Source organism: Cetorhinus maximus, chromosome 26 (genome assembly GCF_964194155.1).
Source record: "Cetorhinus maximus chromosome 26, sCetMax3.hap1.1, whole genome shotgun sequence".
NCBI lineage: Eukaryota > Metazoa > Chordata > Chondrichthyes > Lamniformes > Cetorhinidae > Cetorhinus > Cetorhinus maximus.
Window position 1 is genome coordinate 21,149,955 of NC_135904.1, and position 21,706 is coordinate 21,171,660.

Here is a 21,706-nt window from a genome sequence, read left to right on the forward strand (position 1 = left end):
GCGTTTTAAGAAGCTGCAAATAATTCCAGATTATTTCAGTAAAAGTGACTGTGAAGCTGCTGGGTTGAATAATTCTGTATTTGTTGACATACTAGTTCATTAATGTCCTTTATGAAAGCAAACATGCTTTCCTTACCTGGTCATGTCTGTATGTGTCTTTAGTCCTACACAATTGGTTGATTCTGCACTGCTTCCTGAAGTGTCATTCAGTTGTACCAAGAAAGCACCCGTCATCAAACTTCTATCAATTTGGCTACAACTGACTCAGACGTAAGGAAGGAAAACCCCCACTGGTCCAAAGTCATCTGTTCCTCCCAAGCATGCTACACTTACTATATGTTAGGAATCAGATTTTTCATACACTCTGTCCCAAAGAATTAATTTCTGAAAAAACATTCCAGTATGTCAGCAAAAAAACCGCAGGATATTCAAAGCGCTGTTACAGTTTGCCTGGCTGCTGATGGTCAGAAATCTGATGACATCACTGGCCCCTTTGGATTCCCTTGGGGGAACTGCTTTGTAAAGCTTAAATTTGGAGCTTTGATTCCTTGGTAGAACTATGACAGCGAGGGAAATATTGTGTGACTTGTTCAATGGATTACATTTTTAAGTATGTTGTATTCATTGCATAAGAGAAAATAGATGGTACAGATTATCTCATTAATGTTACCTGGTGATCTGAGCAATTGTATCACTGGTCTTAAAAACTTTCTGGGTGGGGGAAATTCCTACAGTCTTCTGATTGATGTCTCTTTAACAGGTTACTATTCGTGCTTCCATGACACCTTATCAGGTGGGATCACCTTCCATGCCTTCAGTTAACACTGCAAACGCACTCCAGGGCTCCTCATCAGTCACAATAAACACTAAATTGCAATCAACAACTATAAACCAAGTTAATACTGGAGGAAGTTCACTGCCATCACCGTACATTAAGCAAGAGGCAAAGAAAGAAAATCTAGCCAACAAAAAAATAACCAAATCTTTTAACTTGGTGCTGCGATCTTTCAGGTAAATTATGCCAAGTTATTTGCACATCAACTTAATTCCAGTATCTAAAGAAAAATGCATAAACAAGGATGTGTAAAGCTAAAAGCATAACCGCAGGACTAGCATCAGCTTCAGTTTTCATGTTAATTTTATTGAAAACTGTGACTCCTGAATGAATTCCTTTCCTAAATCTATTTGATCAGTTTTAATGTGCTTAGTGAATTTTTGTATTAAGAAAGACAGACTAGTGTTTATATGCTACATCATGGCCCAAACCCACGCAGTGAATTACTTTAAGGAGAAATAAAAGTGATGTAGGCAAACGTGGTAGCTGTTTTGCACAGTAAGATCCTGCAAACAAAAATGGGGCATAGTTAATCTTAGCTAATTTTGCATTGTGTTGGTTGAGGTGCATGTTATTGACCAGAGCATCAGACAGCTTTTCTGTTCTTCAAATAGTTCAACAGAGTACTTAACAACTATCCAAATACCTAAATAGGCAAGTCAAGCGTTGACTTAACAATTGTTGTCACCCAAATAATAGCCTTGTGACAATTTTAATATCTCCCTGTTCTGAATCAATAAAGATCTATTTGGTATATCTGAGTGTGAGAGAAAAGGCAAGATAATTAATTTCTTTTATAATTGAACTTGTACTTTTGGACTAGCTCTTAACTATGATATTTCTCGGTTACTTACAGGGCCGGATGTGGTGTTCACAAATGTATTGAGTGTGACTCAGAAATTAAAGTATTTGCCAATCACTTTTCCACTTATGCCCATTGCTCATTTTGTCGATTCAGAAGTAGCTGCAATCGATCTTATGTGGCTCATTTGAAAAGGTAGGCTATCTTTTTTTGTAACCTTTCACCCAAAACCGAATGTTATGTTTATTCTTGGCTTTTAAGGATCATTAAAATACATTTTTATTGATTTCCACTAACAAAATTGCCATATTAAATGGTGAAGTGGTGAAAAAAAGTCCTCAGCGATTTGTTGAATTCGTTTCCCCACGCCCCGTTATTTTCATATCTTATCTTCGACCTGATTTCTGATATGTATACATTGCAGCTTGTGAGCATAAATGTTACAAACTTACTTTTTGTGCTTATATTGGTTTGATGCACATCTATGGATGGACTTAATATTTGACAGGAAAAGGAATGAAGGCTGTGCAATTTAGATTTTTTTTAAGGGGATCTGGGTCTTTTGGATGAGAGGGCCAAATGCTGCTACAAATGTTAGCCTTTCATTTCTCATTGGTTATGGTGCAAGGGTAGTGCATTTAAGCAGTTATCACATTGGTGGCCCTCCTATGAGGTCAGCAATCAGGTCACACACCAAAATGCTGTTTACTGGTTGTAAGATTGCAACCATCCAATGCATATTTTTCAACAATTTTTACTGTCGTCTCATGGTGACAGTTAAGTAGCCAGAAACACAAACATGAATACAGATCCTTCAATTTTACTCTGAATTTTTATAAAATTCAGTTTTGGGGTTAAGTGCAAGTCTGGCTATATAAGAATAGTATTCATCAATTTTGTTAATAATTCTGTTGCTTAGCTTGACTGTACCTGCAATGTCAAAAGTAGATTGTTTTTACCAACTTGCACAGTTTTTGGTGGCCCAACTTTTCCTGCTGACTTATCTATTTTTTACACTAAAAATGAAATTCAAAACCACCAAAAAGACACTATTTAATTCTTACTTCTTAAGAAGGAAGCTGTTGACAAACTGAAAATTTTCAATATATATCCTATGTTAATTTGTGTTCATAGAATTTTTTTTCAAGTATATTTATGTATGTAACCTATACATTAAAGTATATTACTCTTTTATAATTTCACTAATGTACAATTGATAAAATCTAAGTGGATTTGTCACCTGAAATATACGTATATCATTGCAAATCTTTCACTATCTATTGTGTTTTCCAGGTTTCATACTGTCCCAAGTAAGAATAAATTTTTGATGTTCAGAGAATTTTCAAACAAATTGAGGTAGGAAATTCAGTATAATTTTAAATCTAAATATATCACTGAGAAAATTATACTGATATTAACTGTTCATTTGCCACATTTAAAGAATGATAGTTTACTTCTGAATGTGAAGTTTATGTAAAGCCTGATCATCAGGGTGATTCAGTGAGCTGATGGATAATGAGAAAATTGATGAAACCTCTGCATAAAAATTGGCTTTCACCAACTTGAAAGAAAAACTAAGTGAATTTAGTTCAAAGTAAGTAGGGTCATAAGTGGACGAATGCTGTATTAGCATAAAAATGAAGATCCAATTTTAAGAGATTAGGTTTGATATTGTCCACTGACTTCTACTGTATAAAGGTCACAGCATTTCTTCTGTTAAAACACAGCTCATTGGTTTAGTAATTGCGTCTGTTTTAGCAGAAACAAACCAGTGGCAAAGCTGGCTAAAGTTGTGAGCAGAGATTGGGAATTGTTCATTCAATTTCACTTGCATTTGTTATTGACTTCTTCAATATACGGCTAAGCATGGTTAGTTTCCATTTAGTTACGGAATATTGCAGTCTTGTTTGGCAGTTTTTTTGCAAAAATGTACCTTTTGCCTCGGTTACAGTCTAAAGCCATGCAGAGCATAAGAATAGTCACTTCCCACTAGGCCCCACTCTCCACAGCATCCCAGCAAGGTGATCTATTCACAAAATTTTGACCACATCAACACAGTTATTAGCGCAACACAGACCTCCATGTTTTTGTGCCAAATAGAAGAGCTACTGCATTCAAAATCAGTCCAAAACGTTTGTAGGGTATTGTTGACGCATTTCAGTTCTTAACTTCTGTCTGTGGAATTCCCTTGCCAAACCTTGTTGCTTGAAACTCTGTAATTTATGTGCAGTTGTTTATTGCTAGGTTAATGGTCATGTTGTGGATGAAGGCTCCTGGAGCACGTATCTGAGCCTGAAAAATCTGTGAATTGTCCACAGGCACCTAGTTTGATTTTTCTTCAGTCATTCCGTATCTCCATACACAACTAGATCCAAATTTGAGAGATTTACTCTACCACATTTCTCTCTATCTTCATCCTATTGTCGTGCCATCATAATAGAGTGGAAACAAAAGCTGAGAACTTGATTCACATCCAGAATCTCAAGTGCAAGACAAATTCCGGGTTGCTGACTTAGGTACTACATGCTATTAGCTGCCCAATTGGAAACTCAAACTACCTTATTGAAATTACATATTCCGTCAATCAGTCCATGCTGTTATTAAGCTGTACAGAAACGAATGCTTCGGGTAATCCCAACTGCCAAATGTTGTGATGATGATGAGTGGTATCTGTTACCAAATTAATTATTATTTTCACAGAGTACTGTACTTTATATTGTTGCAGAGATATCAAACTGGTGTGTGCTAACTGTCCATTTGAAGCTGATGTCACTGGCTCAGATGCCATGGCAAAACATCTTGTTCAAAACCAAAACCATGGCTGTCTTATTATTTCAATGTCTAGTGGTAAGTGAAAAAAACAAATAAATTAAGACAAATTGTCCATAATTTTTTCTTTGTTTAAAAGCTGTTTTTGCCATCAGTATCTGCTTTCTAAAAACCAAATGCTTATTTAACTTCAATACTTTTTGGTTTAATCTTCCTGTTCAATTTACTTTTTTGAAAAATTTATTTTGTTTTAATAGCCATTGACCTGCTGAGGTAGATTTTGTCTTTATGCAATAATGTAAAATAGGTGACAACCCATTAATCCAATGATGCTTCAGCTTCAACCACGCATGTTAGTCTAGTGCTTTCACAACACTTAAGGTCACTAAATCTCATGAGCCAATGCCCTTATTACATCATCAGCCTTGCTTTTAAAGAAAACTAGTGAAGTAATACAGCAGAGTTATATGCAGAGTGACAATGAAGTCCCTTGTATATATTTGTAACTAAGTGATAGCGACTAGTAAATCAGTCAATCTATAAATAAATGTATACTCCTTTTTGAAAGTTGTCTGTTGGAAGTCATGTACCTGTTAGTGATGACACATGTTCACCATGTTTATGTTTATCTTTAGTTGTGAGGCGTCCTGCGCAGAATTCTGAGTGACAGCTGTGATTCTGCTACCTAACTCTTCACAGCTAAAACAAAATCTCACCCTATGGTCTGCAGTGAAACAGCAGATATTCTAACAATAGAATGAAATCTATATAATTAAATATGTATTCCCAAGTAGGCCAATATGACTCTTTCTTAAAGAAAGTCACAAGAAATCTATTTAGCTTTAGAATTATACCCTCACACTACTTTTGTGCTGATCATACTAATGGTTGTCTAATAGTACTTTATTTTTCAGTTTTATCCAACTGTCTCCTGAAGGCCATAATTTGTGCTGGCATATGGTCCTCCAGCAGCAAACTGATATCCCATTTAAGTGACTGTACTTGATACGCAACCTAGACAGTGAGTGTTTGCAAGCTTTTTAACAGTGCTGTGCATTGCATTTGAGCTCAATTACCTACATCCACTCACACAGTTGCCACAAGAGTCACTGGATATCAACGAGCCAGAACCTTAGCTTTCTCCCCCTTTCCCAATGCTGGGGACAGTGAGTCACCCTGCCTAAGATTAATTCAGCAAGGACCTGGAACATCTTTTGTTAGTATGGTTCAAGATCATGGCATGTCACACATTTATTCATTAGCTACCATGGAACTCCAAGTAAATAGTATTAATTTCATCTTAATTTTAATAACTGGACATTTTTCCTACCTGAGCCTTCCAGGAGAGTTCGGGTAAAAAGCTGATTGTGAGTACTGTTTTGGCTAGAAAGGAAGGAACCAAAAGAGGGTAGAATTAGAGACTGAAAATGTAAATAAGACTAGGAAAAATACATAGAAGATATTTTAAAATACCATCCACCTAGAATGCAAACAAAATTGAGAAGCGACTAATATACTGTGGGTTATGATGAACTGAGTTTGACCAACCTTGTTCAAAAATTGTCTTCCATCTATGTCCATTTGTTGATAGCAAACCAATTCTTAACAGGGTGAAGAGGAATACATTTTTTAATTCTGATTCTTTTTCTTAAAGCTTCCAGTGCTGTTGACAATAATGTGTTCAAGTAAGTATGCTATTTATTCAATTTTTTTTGGAAACCTCAATTTTGAACATATTTTCATTATGAAGTTGCATTTTACAGAGTTGGGATGTTCCTTTTTATCCCTGTTGAGCAGCTATTTATCACTTAAAGCTTCTGAAGAATTTTATGAAGTATATAAGCAACTGAAATCTTTCTGTATAATTTGTTTTTCCCCCTTCCTTCTAATGATTTGAACTGTTAATTGCTTTTTGTATTGTTGTGGTTTATAGGAATATTTTAATCTAAGTTTAATCTTTAGATTTGTAACCAATTAACCAGTTATTGGAATTAAATACTTCCTCTTTTCCACCATGTTGAAACAAATTATCCAACTTAGAAAGCCTAGCTAGAGACCTGTCTGCAAGCACTTTATAACTGGCTGCTGGAAGTGCATGAATCTGACGTGGATTACCTCCCCATTTGACTCATATTATACCGAGTAATTATATTTTGCATAAAACAAACATTTGACTCCTTGATCAGTGTTTCAGTTTGTTTTGCATATTTATGTATCACTGTTGCATATCTAGCATTCACAAGCTTGTCTCGTGGAATATGTATTAGTATGTAAAATTCATCGTATTTTCTTTCGAATTGGAAGGAACAGGACTTTTTTTTAATGGATATCTTCTGTAGAGATAATGTACTGGATTTCATACTGGTGACATATAGCAAATGTAAATACATTTTTAACATTTGTATGTTGCAGTTGAATTTTATCACATTATTACCTGATTTTATAAATTACAGTATATAAGCTTTAAGAAGTTCCATGTAATATTCAAGGTAGCATTTGAGTGTATTGAAAGATGTTTTCCTTTTTCTTTATCTATTACTCCCTGTGGTTTTTATATAAATGTTCATCAATGTCCAACTTGTTGCAGGCATCTTTTGAGTGAGTGAAGTAATTCCCCTGCCAGAAGGTCTGCACTTCTAGGTATCCATTTGTTCCCAGAGCAACCCCAGTGACCTTTGTGATGGGCCAACAAATGGTACCTGAGCACGAAGAGTTAATATCAGCTGACAACATAGTTTATTTCTTTTCAGATACATGGCAAGAAACTGTAGAAATAATTGTATTTATGCAGTGAATCGTCTGCAGGAGTGTTGGGGATTGCGAAGTTTTCAGAAAAATTAAAGTTGTACCATATGTTCTGAGCCTTGTATTTGTCTGAGAATCAACATTACTCAAAATTATTTTCCCAGTTGGGCACTGCTGTGAAAAGTGCAAAAATATTTTTCTTAGTATAAGTAGCTCCACAGTACTTGACTAATTTTACTGGTTGTCTTTAATTTCATGCTGCTATGCTGCAGTTGAAGTTTATTATTTGATACAGATGAGTTTTTTTTTTCTATCAAAGTTAGAAAAATACAAGTGAAGAAATTATCTGTTGACACTTCTTTAGTCTGCCTATCTTTCAGTTGGAGTAAAGTCCACGATCAAGCAGGTTTTGGTCCATTCCTTAACTGTTTACCACAGTTGGGCAAGTGTACCAACTCTCCCATATTCACAATCTCCCACTAAGGATTGTGCCAGTAATTCCTCACATCTTTCCTGGTTTCTCTGAGTGAACACAAGCTGAGAGATGCAGGAATAGTCCAGCATCAAGAATGGTTGAGAAAATACCTGTATTTATACTTGAAGGCTATTTATTATTAATGGAGGCTTTCACTTCCACTGTGGATATTGGGAAGCCCCATTTCCTTAGCTACTGGGGAGACAATCCACAGCCAGAGTCTGTGAAGAGGGGAAGACGAGGAGAGATTAAAATGACCTGGAAAGAAGAATGAATGACAAGAGAAGAATACATTAATTCCATTTGATTGACCCTTTCAACCTAATGGTGGGTGCAGTAGCTTCTTTTACTCATGGTTATTGTCTTGGCATAATACAGCTCCTCAGGCAGATAGTACGCAACTGAAAACTTCACATTTAGAAATTGGCTAATGATGACAGCTCCAATATTACTTAACTGGCAACTTGAAGCATATTAAGTACAGACATCCAGTTCGTAAAGATGCAAGTTATAACTTGCAGCGCAGACACAATGGGCTGAATGGTCTTTCTGTGCCACAACTTTTCGATGGTTAACTCTTCCACAACACCGACAAGTTCAGTTCCATTTTTAGGAAGTGTCAGTCATTATATATCACATATAGGTCCTTGAGAGGAGCCAACCAAATAACATTTCAAACAAAATCATCGATGTGTCGTCCAGTTTCTTTAAGAAGTTGTGTAGTTGTTGCACTTCTGTGGTTTATTTTTACAATGTTACCTGGCGTGGATTTTTTAAATAAAGTATCTAAACAACAACAATTTATATTTATATAGTGCCTTTAACCTAATAAAATGTATCAAAGGAAGGAGAATTTATGGAGGACTGCAGTTATTGTGCAGATTGATTAAGCTATTATGTCAGTAGGGCTTGAAGTTGGACAGGAGCATGAGCCTTCATTTTTGGGCTGAAACTTCAGCTAATCATCCATCTACTGTGATGTGAGAGCTTGAAGTACTTTTAATACCATGTATCTCTTTATATGGAGTAGTTTGCTTCTCTCTAGAGGATTTTTAACTGCACATTGATGAACATCTTGCTCACAGAGACTGAAGCTAAGTTTTTTGGGTAGCAATAGCCTCACCAGTTGTTTACTTTTTTCAACTTATTATTGAGCTATATTAAATTCGCAGGATTGTGACTCTGAATATTTTATTTAAGTTTTAACTCTGCAAACAGGTGACTTAACGCCAAGTACAAGTAATAGAGCCACATTTCTGGCTTCAACAATAACATTCTTTTACATCGTTATAAAAGGAGAAATTGGAAAGTCAAATGCTCAGGTTGATCTCTAATCTTTGGTGGTGCACATTGTGCTTCTCTAATTCTGGCCTCCTGAGTATTCTCGATTTTAAGGTACGCCTTAAAACCTACCTCTGACGAAGTTTTCAGCTATGTGCCCTAATATCTCATGTGACTCAATGTCAATTTTGCTTAATAATACTCCTGTGGAACATTTTATTGTGCTAAGTGTGCTATATAAATACACGTTGTTGTTAAAAAAAGCAAGTTATAGATGTTAGATGAGCTTAGCTGAACAATATACTATTGTTTTAGATTTTAAAGGGCCAAGAATTTGTCACTTAGCTTCAACATTATTAATTACTATAGCTTATGATGAGCTGTAATACATGGGTATTCCATTCTTTCTTGGTATTTAACGTTTAGGAACGCTATGCTAATGATTAAGTACATTTGAGGATTCTAATTCCCTGACCTGAAAATAGTTTGAAAGTATCATTTATTGTGTTTGATTTTGTTTTATCTCATTATTTTACTGATATTAATGATTTGTACTGCTAATTACCTGTAGGGATATCATGATCTACCTGGTAATAAAGCAACATTCGATAACAACAGATGTGGTTTGCGTAATTTAAAATTTTTAATGTACAGTTTTCTGTCATAAATCACACCCATTTAAAGTAGATAATGGGAATGGATTGTGAAGTAGTACCAATAGGACTCCTGTTTTTTTTGTATATGTAGCAAAATCATTCATGAAAGTGAACTTAATTCATCTATAGAGCTGACTCGAAATAAATTGCAGAGGTAGGGATGGTTAGAACTATCTTTCTTAGACTAGACATCCTACTGGAAAACCAATTTGTTATTAGTGATCCATACATAATGTTTGACTGGACATTGCCCAAGTATTCTTCTCACAGATAAAATCAATGTATCAATTTATTATGCTTAATGTAACATGTAGTGACAGAAAAGGGCCACAGTTTAAGCTCACAGGGTCATGAATCATGTAATAAATGATTAACTAGCTTTCATATTATATTAGTGCTCTCCTTTAGTAGATAAAAATTGACACCAGTGAAGTAAAAATCACCAGCCATTCTTTGACATACAAGTAGCTGTTCATCGAATGTATTCCTGTTGAAGTAAGTGTTTTGCTACGGAAAATTAGTGTGCAGTACTCACTTGTTGAATCAATATAGAAGAAATCTGTTTTCATTGCAGTTGTTAGAACCTGTAACCATTAGCTAGCTACTCTGTAATTTGACTGTTGATGTTTCAGATGTATAGTTATAGTGAATTATTTGTCAATGAACAGCATAACATGTATTAGCATAAGTGATCAGCCATTTGAAATAGTGCAAATGCTAAATGAGAAACCGAATAATGCTTACACATTGTTACATTCCATGCTTGATGCTTTCAACAACCTCAACCTTTATAAGTATGTTTGCTTTGCAGATTGTCTGAGAAGTTAATAGAAACAGTGGTGACTGTTAATGATGTGTATATTATAGAAACATTAAAATGAGTAAACCAATAAGCAATAACAATATCTTAAAACAAAAATGTGAGCTGATATTTTTGTTGTACCTACATCAAGTTATTGTATTAAAGATATTGCACGTAAACTGGAGTACGTTGCAAAGTATGTTTAGGGATATTGCCAAGTAAATTTCAGTAATTTATGATTTCTTCAATTGAGCAAAATAAATTCAGAGCCACATGAACAGATTGTGTATTACTGGTTTATTTTATTTTTACCTTTATTCAGGTGATATTATCTAGCTTTGTTGGATTGTACATTTGGATAAGGCTTTGAAACATGTTTAAATTAAAATTTTTTGATCCTCCGATTTGCTAAAATGCACTGCTTGATGGCGAGGAGGAAGCAACGTATGGAATGTGGAAGCTGGGAAAGTATTTCAGCTTCATTTCCTGAGAATCATAAGAAACAAGTTGTGGATTTTCATGGGGGTAAATATAACTTCAGGCAACAGATGGAAGTGGGCGAAACCATTCTGGTTTGATACTTCTGTAACTAATTATTAGTTTCACATTAACCCACGGCGTGGTGGTATTGTCGCTGGACTAGATTTGGGGACCCGGGTTTGAATCCTGCCAAGCAGATGGTGGAATTTGAATTCAATTTTTAAAAATCTGGAATTAAAAGTCTAATGATGACCATGAAACCATTGTCAATTGTTGTAAAACTCATGGTTCACTAATGCCCTTTAGGGAAGGAAATCTGCTGTCCTTACCTGGTCTGGCCTACATGTGACTCCAGACCCACAGCAATGGCCTCTGAACAAGGGCAATTAGGGATGGGCAATAAATACTGGCCTAGCCAGTGATGCGACATCCCATGAACGAATAAAAGAAAAAAATCCAGGATTCTTTTTTCTCTCAAACTTTTTGTTCAATTTGACACACACTCACTCAGAATCCCTATGAATATTTGAAAGATTCCCAGATCATCTGGCCCAACCAGGGCTATAGGCAGCAAATTTAGAATTTAGCACACTTTTTCCAAATACTGCCTTGTGCATCCCCATGTACCTTGATGTTGCATTTCTAGGGACCCACTCACCTGGAAAAGTTTGAACTTCACTATTTACTCTGGTTCATTTTTTTAACACTTCATCAATGCATTTTTAATATTAAAAAAATTCAGGAAAATTAAGTGACAATTTGATTGCTGCATATGTTTAGTAGAGCGACCATACCATTAATTCCCCACAATATAATCTGATTCCTCCCCTTCTTCACGGAGACGGTCTAGCTCCGTCAATGACACTGTCTCCCTATACCCACCTCTCAGTTTACAGATGCATTCTCAAGCTGAAACAAACCATAATTCAGAGCTACACTTTCCTCCAAATTCTCCTGTTGGATCATAGAGGCCTTCCCGGCCCACTTCTGGTGCTCCGATACATGCTCTCTTGAACTGCCTCCTGTCCAGATTCAAAAAGACACTTTTTCTGTTGCACTCTCACCCATACCAGAAAAGGTACTTGGCTTCCTTGATAGATTTCTTGACACTGGTCTTAGCTGCAGCTTCTGTGTGGCATGGCTGTCTGATTCTAGAGATGAACTGAAATTCTTGAGTTGTAGCAAGAATAGGAATTCCGTCTTGCGGATCTTCCAAATCTGGCCAAGGAAATAAGCAACAGCAAGGTGCAGGAAAATGTGGTTTTCATGCCTCATGAATTCCAAAATGAAGTCTGCAAAACTGAGTGCAAGCCGAAAGCTCAAAGGGTGCTTCCAAGTAAAGAACCTTACCTTGTTTCCCTTTGTCATGAACAAAATAGGTGGCTAAAGTTGGCCACAACCAACAGTGTTCCATCACTAATTTTAAAAAAGCTGTTAAACTCAGCAGGCACCTATCTCTTCCTCGGCAGTGCTGCTCAACCAAGTACCTCAACAACTCTACACCATACATTCTGAACTGAGGGGGGCTCTTCCTGTCTCAGATGCCAATATCCTTGTTGCAATGATGAAAACAAAATACCGAGAATGCTGGAAATTTGAAATAAAAGCAGAAAATGCTGGAAAAGCTCAGGTCTGGCAGCATCTGTGGGGAGGGAAACAGTTAACGTTTCGAGTCTGACCCTCTTCAGAACTCTGAACTTATTGCTTCTCTAATAATGGTACATTGGCTGAGTTTTGACAGCAGAATTGAAGTTGTGTATAATGTGACAGTATTAAAATGTGTTACATTTATAATCATTAACACGTATAAAATGATCCATGTGCTCTGAAAGTTCACCATTTGGGCTTTACTTTTCAGAAGTATCTAGTTTAGAGGTAGTAATTTGGTGCAAAACTGATTTCAGTGCCATGAACCAATTAGTAATGCAGTGCAAATTCTATTTCCTAATGGGCATTCGTTTTGAACATGAAGGTGTGTTGAAGTGTTTAGAGTGAACTGCTTGTAACCTGACCAACAGAGCCCAATAGTGCAGAATGTTTGCAGAGTTCTTTTTCAAAATGTGTAACTTACTTGAATCCTTTATCAAAGGTGTATCCACGCAATATCTATGGAAAAATTTAATATTGTAAACGTTTGAAAATAGACCCCAGGAAACATTGCTTAATTTTTCTCATCAGGGAAACAGTGGCTTTCATCTGAAAGGTTAACATTTGAAGCATTCTTCAAGAAAGCATTTGTCAAATATGCTCTTTCCCTTTTTCTTTTCAGTTTGGAATTTGTATCCATTTCTTCTTCCAAAACACTTTCAATCTGGGTTTTTTTTTAGATGTTGTCTTTCTCAAAAAGGACCTTGTGGAGAAACAGAATTTTTATTTCCTTCAATGAATAATGATTCATTTCAAGTGGAACTAATTTTAAAGAAAATCAAGCAGTGAGGTTAGTTCCACTGAACTGGCCAACAGAGGAGAGATGGTCAGTGAGGAAGGTATAGTCAACCATGTCAGACGACAGAGAGGCCAAGGAGGATAATGCACCATTATTGTAATTGGTGACTTCGCTTAGGCCTCTTCGGTGCTGTGACAGGAGCAGAAACCTGATTGGATAGATTGAAATTAAGCTGTGAAATTGATGGGTGTGGATTTGGGAGGTGAGAACACCTTCAAGGATTGGGAAGGAAAACTTAAAGCTGCTGTCCAAAGCATTTTTTCAGGCAGAGGGGTTGAAAGTGGTGCTTTTTGAGTGTGAGTTAATGGTAGTTATGAGAGGAAACTATTTACATTGTCAGCTGCCGGAGCCAGGAAGAAAAGGTGGGTGATCAGTTTAATTGGAATAGCGTCAGGGGTGCAGGAGGTAGGTCTTGTGGAGGAGATGAGCTCTGAGAACATATGGGGACGGGATGAAACTAGAGAAAGATGGGGTTCTGGAAATGTGATGATGCATAGCTAAACCATTTGTATGCCAAGTACACTCAAGTCTGAATCCCTTGGACTTGAGGGAGCAAATAGAAAGACCAAGATGAGAGTGAATTAAGCTTTTCTTTTATTCAGTCATGGGATGTAGGCATCACTGGCAAGGCAAACATTTATTCCCCATTCCGAATTGTTTTTGAGAAAGTTGTGATGAGCTGCCACCTTGAACTGTAGCAATCTTTGTGATTTAGTTACACCCAGAGTGCTGTTAGGTAGGGTGTTCCAGGGTTTTGACCCAAAGGAAGCCTTGGTGAGTTACTGCAGTGCTTCTTATAGATGGTATACACTGCAACCGTGTTGTGCTAGTGGTGAATGATTAAAGTGATGGATTGGGTGCCAGTCAAGCAAGCTGCTTTACCCTGGATTGTGTCAAGCTTCTTGAGTGTTGTGGGAGCTACACTCATCCTGGCAAGTAGAGAGTATTCCATCACACTCCTGACTTAGGCCTTGTAGATAGTAGACAGTCTTTGGGGAGTCAGGAGGTGAGTTACTCACCGCAGGATCCCAAGCCTCTGACTTGCTCTTGTAGCCACAGTATTTATATGGCTAGCCCAGTTCAGTTTCTGGTCAATGGTAACCCCCAGGATGTTGATCACTGGGGGGATTCAATGATGGTAATGTAAAAATGGCACGGGGCAATGGTTAGATTCTCTCCTTGTTGGAAATAGTCATTGCCTAGTGCTTTTGTGGCACGAATGTTACTTGCCACTTGTCAGCTCAAGCCTGGATATTGTCCAAATCTTGTGGCATTTGGACATGGACTCCAGCCAGGAGAGAGTTTTCCCCTGATTCCCATTTACTTCCATTTTATTAGGGCTCTTTAATACGACACTTTGTCGAAATGCTGCTTTGATGTTGATGGCAGTAATTGGTTTTGCTGGGGACAAGGGTATCCTAGGTGGAGATGAGGGATTGGTTGTGTAGGTCAGCAGCTGCAGAAGAATTGTGAATCGGGGGCCAAAGGCTATACAGCTCGAAGTTTAAGTATATTTGGAGGTGATTTTTTTTCAAAGGACCAGATGGAGAAAGGGGTTGGCTACCAGGATTGGGGTTAGGGTAACGTGTGTGATATGGAATACAAAGAAGTGGTCAGAACTGGCTTTTTCATTGATCGAGAGCATGGGAATAGAAGAGGTAGGGGAGATGGCATTGGTGATGAATTAGCTATGAAATGTGTAGGTGGGTTTGTAATAATAGAGTATTAGGAAGGACTGGAGGGCAGTGAATTCAGAGGAGAGGGGGAAGAGAGGTGTAATGGAGATTGAAATCACCCACAATATGAAGAGTTGCTCAATGCATGGGCTGAAGGAGAGAAAGAGGGTTGATAAATTGAGGAGAACCTGGGTGGGGAATGTGATCTTAAAGGAACACTGAGAGGAATGGAGTAAAGTAAGGTCCTCAAAGGAGTTGAATCAACCAGAGGAGAAACCAAGGTGGTAGTGAGAGTAGGGAAGGTAATGGAAAGTATAGCCAATTGAAAGGCTTCTGTAGGAGGCAAGACATTGGCACGCGTGTGTTAAGTTTCAGTCCAAGTAGAAGTGCTGATTTTAACTTGGGGCAAAGGGCAGGATTGGGATGGGACAAAAAGTTTGCACAGCTTTACTGGCGAGAAGGTCCAGGATATCTGCTGATATGTGACTTGTGTCCCAGATACGCTCGAGTCTAGATTCCTTGGACTTGAGGCAGTGAAGGGAATGAGCAGGATGGGACTGAATGAAAGTATTTTTTTACTAATGGAATGTGGCTGTTGCTGGCAAGGTCAGCATTTATTGCCCATCCCTAATTGCGCTTGAGAAGCTGCCTTCTTGAACCTGGGCCCTTTTAAACTCCTGGACAAGGGGGAAGAATGAAAAGTTGGCATGAATTGGGCAAAAGGAAGGGGCAAGAGGGTAGAAAAGAGAAATAGAAGCAAAGAGCTCAGGTATGGAGCAGCACCCAAAAGGTGCATTGATTTCTCATCTGTATACCAGAATTATCTATCTTAAAACATGCAAACTTGCCCTTATCATGGAAATTGATGCTGTTCTTTAAACTGTCAATTTTGTGTTCAGTTCTTTGGCCAAACCCTTTAAAGAATTTCAGAGCTAACAATGTTTTGTTCACCCGGCAGGGGAAATGAGGATATTTCGATAGCTGAGGAAAGGAAGAAGTCAGAAGTAAGTTCAATTTTTTTAATAGCCATTGCAGTGCTTATCACACCTGTATAGTAGAATATTACTCTTGTGCATATGCATTGTAAATAGCTCTAGTATAGATAACAGCCAGATTATTGATAAGAAAATCCAAATATCAAATATTAACTACAATTACTGACTTGCAGAGCACTGGACAATTGCAGAAAATACAATGATTCAATGCAGCCGGCCTGTTAGTTAAATATAGAATGGTCTTTTAATTTTAAGTATCCTACCTGAATAAATGTTTATGGGTGTTGTCAGACTTTGGGTGGTGGAGGGGGGGTTCGCGGTGCAGTGCGGTATCAGGCAGTGAATCCACTGATAAATGTGCTTATTCTCCAGAGAGCTCCTTCCTATTCTGACATGATTTTACAATGCAAAAGCTGGCTTAGTCATGCCTGCGACTCAGCCATGTCAGTTGTATGACATGGTGCTTCTGATTGACAGGACAGCTAGCCTGAAAGGAAGATATGACTTTTTGAATTTGTTCCACCTTCAAAAATAGATGAAGAAACAAAAATGAAAAAAAAAAAGCAAAATACTGCAGATGCTGGAAATCTGAAATAAAAACAGAAAATGTTGGAAAAACTCAGCGGGTCTGACGGTATCTGTGGAGAGAGAAACAGTTAACATTTCGAATCCACATGACTCTTCAGAGCTCATGAAGAAGAATCATGCTGACTTGAAACTTTAACTCTGTTTCTGTCTCCACAGATGCTGTCAGTCCTGAGTTTTTCCAGCACTTTATGTTTTTGTTATAAATGAGAAAGAAAATAGCTAAAGAGGCTACATTATTTGGGGGGATTTGTGGGAAAGCAAAATTAAAGCTACCTAAGAGAGAGTTGGGGAAGAGAATGGTAAGCTGAGCAGAAGAATTTTGAAATATTATTTTAATTGTTTATTTTACAGCTAAGGGTTAGTAATAAAGTTAGTAATAAAGCAAGAGCTCGTATTTGAGTACCTTCATTCCTGTGATATTAAGAGTTTTGTTGTCCCATGTTTGAGTCAGTGTTTAATCAACCATGTTAAATAATGAATCCTTGTGATTTCTGTATTCAGATAATACTGTTCATTCTGAAATTGATTAATTTGAATTACCTGATGATTCATATTTTAGGCATTCATGTCCTCCTTTGCTGTGTTCTTTGTTTAATTCAAATGATTGAATAATTCAGTTTTTGTCAGATAACAAACGACTTTGAATTATGAGGCGTATTTCTTCTATCAAAATCAAAATGATAAAAGAAAGGTATTACAGTCTTAAGTTCTTAAGTCTCCTTTTCTGTTCTGTCTTTAAGGAGGAACCATCTTCCACCTTAGCTTTTGCAGAAAGTTTGGAAATTGATTTATCTTCTGATGGGTAATTGAGATTTTCTTTTTAATTAGATAGGTTAACAGACTGTATATGGATAACTTACATCTTTGAAAAAGAAAATATATAACTTGAAAATAAGCTTCTTGATTGTGCTATTGAAAATACTGATTCCATCTTATTTTCTGTCTTTAACAGAAGCCAGCAGAAGACTGATCAGCCTTTAAAAGCTGAGGTTGAGTGTCCATCTGAGGAAGCTGTGCCTTTACCAAATTGCGACAAGTTAAGTGGTCATCAAGACAAAATAAGCTCGATTGAAAATATAGAATGTAACGAAAGCACTGAGAAAACAACAGATGGTCTACTGTCTGAATTGACTACGGACAAGCAAAGCAACACTGGAAAGACGGTACAGGATGATTCCTCAGATGGCGAACCTGCAGCTCCTAACACGGCTCAGAGTTTTAATTCAGTTGATAATGATGTAGAAATAATACATGATGAATTTGAGGACAGCGCTGTTTGTGATGAAACAAAAGATTGCGAGACCCTTGAGGATACCATGCAGAAGTGTAAACAGACAGGGGACAAGGGATTGGATGGACAAAACTGTACTCGAGACAAGGGTGATGATGCAAATGTAGAACAGGATAAGGATCACAAAGAAGATGTTTCTTTTGAAAAGTTTTTTAGGAGCAAAGATGAACCAGAAGCTGTTGGTTCTGATGTGAGTGAGCAGGGCAGCATCCAGCTGGAGCCACTCACTCCTTCTGAGGTTTTAGAGCATGAAGCTACTGAGATTCTACAGAAAGGGAGTGTGGTGACCTCCACTAAGAAAAAGGGAGCAACTGTTTCTGAGTTTGTAGAGGAAAGTACTAAAGAGACCAGTCCTAGCTCAATACTCATGAGCTCAGAGCATCTAGAAGAAAATAAGAGCTGAAGTCTTGGGTGGGACATTTGATTATCTTATTGGACTTTATTCATACAGACAGATACACACCAAGCACACAAATACTTGTACTGTTAAAGGCTTTGATATTCTTATCCTGTTCAGACTAGAGTTCACATTCCTGTCTTTGTCATAAAAATAGCATGTGAATAGAAAAGACTTACAATTCTGTAGAATTCTGTATAAAATGAAGCACCTTTGTATAGGTGCAATCTTGCCAGGCTCTTAGCTTACCTAAGTAAACTTTCAGTGAAAGTGGAATCATTATAAAATATGTGAGATTATGTCAATGTGCAGCTGTGCAGAAAAATCTGACCTCAGTCATGTACAAGAAGACATTAATCCTGCTGTTGGTGTAACCCAGTGCATATTATTTTAATAGTCTTTGCAGTAGAGGTAGATCACTTAGGATGGGTTACATGGTAAACCAAAGTGCAGTTCATCTTTTCCTTTTACTGTAGAAAATAGGATATGTTGTGTTAAGTAATGCTTTATTTGTATTGGCATGTATGTTTTGTTCAGCAGTTAATTCTGCTTACAGAGGTAGACATAAAAGGCAAGGACTGCAGAATATGTAACAGTGAATTGTTTAAAAAACAAACTGCAGTACTTTAGTGCCAAGCTAACTGTGTGTATCAGGAAGAATAAAGCTGCTTAAAATTATACTGAATATTTTTTGCTACATATTTGGTAAATAGCTCCAGACATGTACTTTGCTAGTGACTGACAGTGGCTTGCTTTGTTGTACAAACAGTTTGTGCAGAAAACAAAAACCCTATTTAAGTATCAAAACTTTAGACTTGAGTCTTTAGATGTGTCTAATTTTGCTTTGTTATCAAGGTTGTTTTATTTTAGTTATGAGTAACTTTAGTTATGAGGTGCATCATAGTTACCAGAATTTGGAAGTGATGTGGATGCAAGAGCACCCTGATGCTGATGGCTGTTTATTTCTGCTGAGTGCATTTTGCTGGAGACTAGTTGAGTTAAGGAATATAAAATAGCATGTATTAAAATTTGATATATATAGTTTACTGATTTTGTTGTCTCGTTTTCATATGGGATAATTATTTTTTCCATTACCCTTTTAAATATTCTTCTCAAATACTGAAAATATTATTTGTCCATCTGTTAAACAGTTTTTAATATCTCATTATAAAAAATGGTTTTCTTAAGATTTGCAGATTCTAAGCCAGAAAGCAATATGAATCATTTACTAAAAAAAATCTTACTGTAATTGCATATTAAACACCTTGAGCAGTTGCACTTTCCATTTCTGAGAAATCGTTAATAAAATGTGAACATTTCTTATTTACGTTCTTTGATTAAGATGGGCTCTTTCATATTTTCTAACAATATGCATTTGAGAACCCACCTTAAGTGACTTTTGTGTGGCTGTCATAGTATTCTGGCTGCCTTATGACAATATGAATTTTTGAGTGGTTTTGTATCTGAAATAGTAATTCACAAATGTGATATACTTTGTTTAAATTTTCTGCAGACTTTCTATCATATCTCCCATGCCATTTGCCTCCATATGATCTCCTTCCATTAGGAGAACAGTTCTATCTTACAGGCTTCCCCTTAACTGCCATCAATGCCTTTCTGTAATTGTGCAGCTAGACATGTCCTTACTGATGATATTGTTTGTTTGTGGTTCTCCCCTTTTCTCTCCCAAAAAACTCTAATAGTTATTGGTATTTACCTTGGATAGTTCAAGTTTAAAGCAGGTTTGGGATTTGAGCCCCTAACTGCTGAAATATATAATTGGTAGATTGCTTCAGAGTCACACAGCTTCTTATAGTTCTTCTTTTTAAATATCAGTTAATATAATTGGAAGTTTAAAACTCTTGCGAGTATATGTTTTAAAAGATTTTGATACTGACAGTATATGGTAAGCTGTAATGCCCAGTTCTACTGATTCATTTAATTGTGCTTTTAGTTTTGCAGTCTATGCTTACAAATATCATCCCAATTCAAAATTAGAGATCACTCACTGATGGTGTAAAAGCTGACCTAGTTGATGCTAAATATTTATGGTTCAGACTTGTCTACTGGCTTTTCAAACTGGTAAATGTAATTGAGGGCAAATGTTTCCAAGCCGTTTGTACCAAGCTCCTTCAAAATGTTCAAGTTTATCTTAGGAAAAAAATCATACAACCTATTGGCTGTGGCATCAGAGGTACTCAGCTGTGTTTTTATTCCATGTGGACACCATTCAAGATTTGTTTGACTGTAATTGCCCTCCAGGTCCTTGTGGTTTAGCAAATGCAGTCTACCTTGTAGGGGAAAATCAGAGTTGAAATGCAGCCCAATCTAATATAATTTCCTTTACACAGTTAATTTATAGCAGTGTTGTAAATACTTTTGTTATGTGTTTTTAAATGATTAATTTAGGAATGGTTAGTACTTTACTTTGAGAATAGTCTCCATATTTGTAGTTTGGAGTTACGTTGAACCTTTATTGCTGTTATACCTCCAAAGTGTAAATTTACTTCCACTCCAGGACACTTGCACTTGAGTTCATGATCTCTTCATGAATGTTGGGTATAAAAAGCAACTGTAAACAAAGCATTGTGCAACTGAATAAATGTTATAGATGCTGTGCTTGCAAATGTTGGCAAATGGACAGATTAGGCAACTTTGCATTATTGGACTAAGCTACAGTTGTCAAAACAGTTTGGACCTCTGAAATATATAAGATTAATAATGGTGGTGCAAAGGCTTTCCTTATAACTTCTGATGTGATTTTTTAATGCTGGTTAACTTGGAAGAGGAAATATGTTTTCTTGCTGCCATTGCCACTTTTAGTTATGGAACTGAATTGAGTCCTATTCAGAGTAAAGTTACTGGACACAGGGAGGGGTGGAAATAATGGTTTGTATACTTTTCTTCTTGTAGAAGTTAAATGTAACTTTTAATGCCAGTGCCTGCAAGCTCAAATAAAGAAATTGCATCTAATGGCTTGTAACTGTGTAATTTCTTTGCATATGATTGTATTTCTTTTTATTGCTATGATATGGCAGGTGTATTTGCCAGGCTGACCAAATTCCAAAGGGAAACTTGGCCACTTGATCACAATGATTTTGCAATTTGTATTTATTACAAGAAAGTTTGTGCACTGAAGTCAAAAGTAATGAGTCCACTACCACCTTTAGAGATTTTAAAGATTAAATTAAAACATTTATTAAGAAAAGTAAACTTAAACACACAAGACTACAGTTACACAGTTACATTTAGTTTTATAACTAAACTCCCAACTACACACCCCTTTCAGGCAACATTCCAAATAGATTCTTAATCTATAAAACATGCAGCAATAGTAGCATAAGCCTGCAGTGTTGCTGTAAGGGAGGAGTTTCACAGCTTATTTCTCCCTCTCACTCGACAGTGGAACTCCAAAGGCTTTTAACAAAACCTTGGTTACTGGAACAACAAACTTTCCCAGAGTGGCTA

General features: G+C 36.8%; 1 protein-coding gene across 5 annotated transcripts in view; it reads left to right on the forward strand.

Moving 5' to 3' along the window:
* The window catches only part of LOC144668373 (zinc finger protein 280D-like), a 99,549-nt gene extending 78,338 nt beyond the window's left edge, over positions 1 to 21,211 (forward strand). For 3 of the 5 annotated variants that reach the window (XM_078530333.1, XM_078530334.1, XM_078530335.1), the window contains 8 exons: positions 761 to 1,011; positions 1,692 to 1,832; positions 2,931 to 2,993; positions 4,363 to 4,484; positions 6,061 to 6,091; positions 15,926 to 15,971; positions 17,291 to 17,352; positions 17,503 to 21,211. In XM_078530333.1, the coding sequence (XP_078386459.1) occupies positions 761 to 1,011; positions 1,692 to 1,832; positions 2,931 to 2,993; positions 4,363 to 4,484; positions 6,061 to 6,091; positions 15,926 to 15,971; positions 17,291 to 17,352; positions 17,503 to 18,244 (1,458 nt within the window). In that variant the 3' untranslated portion in view covers positions 18,245 to 21,211. Of the gene's footprint in view, positions 1 to 760; positions 1,012 to 1,691; positions 1,833 to 2,930; positions 2,994 to 4,362; positions 4,485 to 6,060; positions 6,092 to 15,925; positions 15,972 to 17,167; positions 17,242 to 17,290; positions 17,353 to 17,502 lie in introns of all 5 variants that reach the window. The other 2 variants (XM_078530336.1, XM_078530337.1) reach the window with 2 other exon arrangements.
* The last annotated feature ends 495 nt before the right edge of the window (positions 21,212 to 21,706 follow it).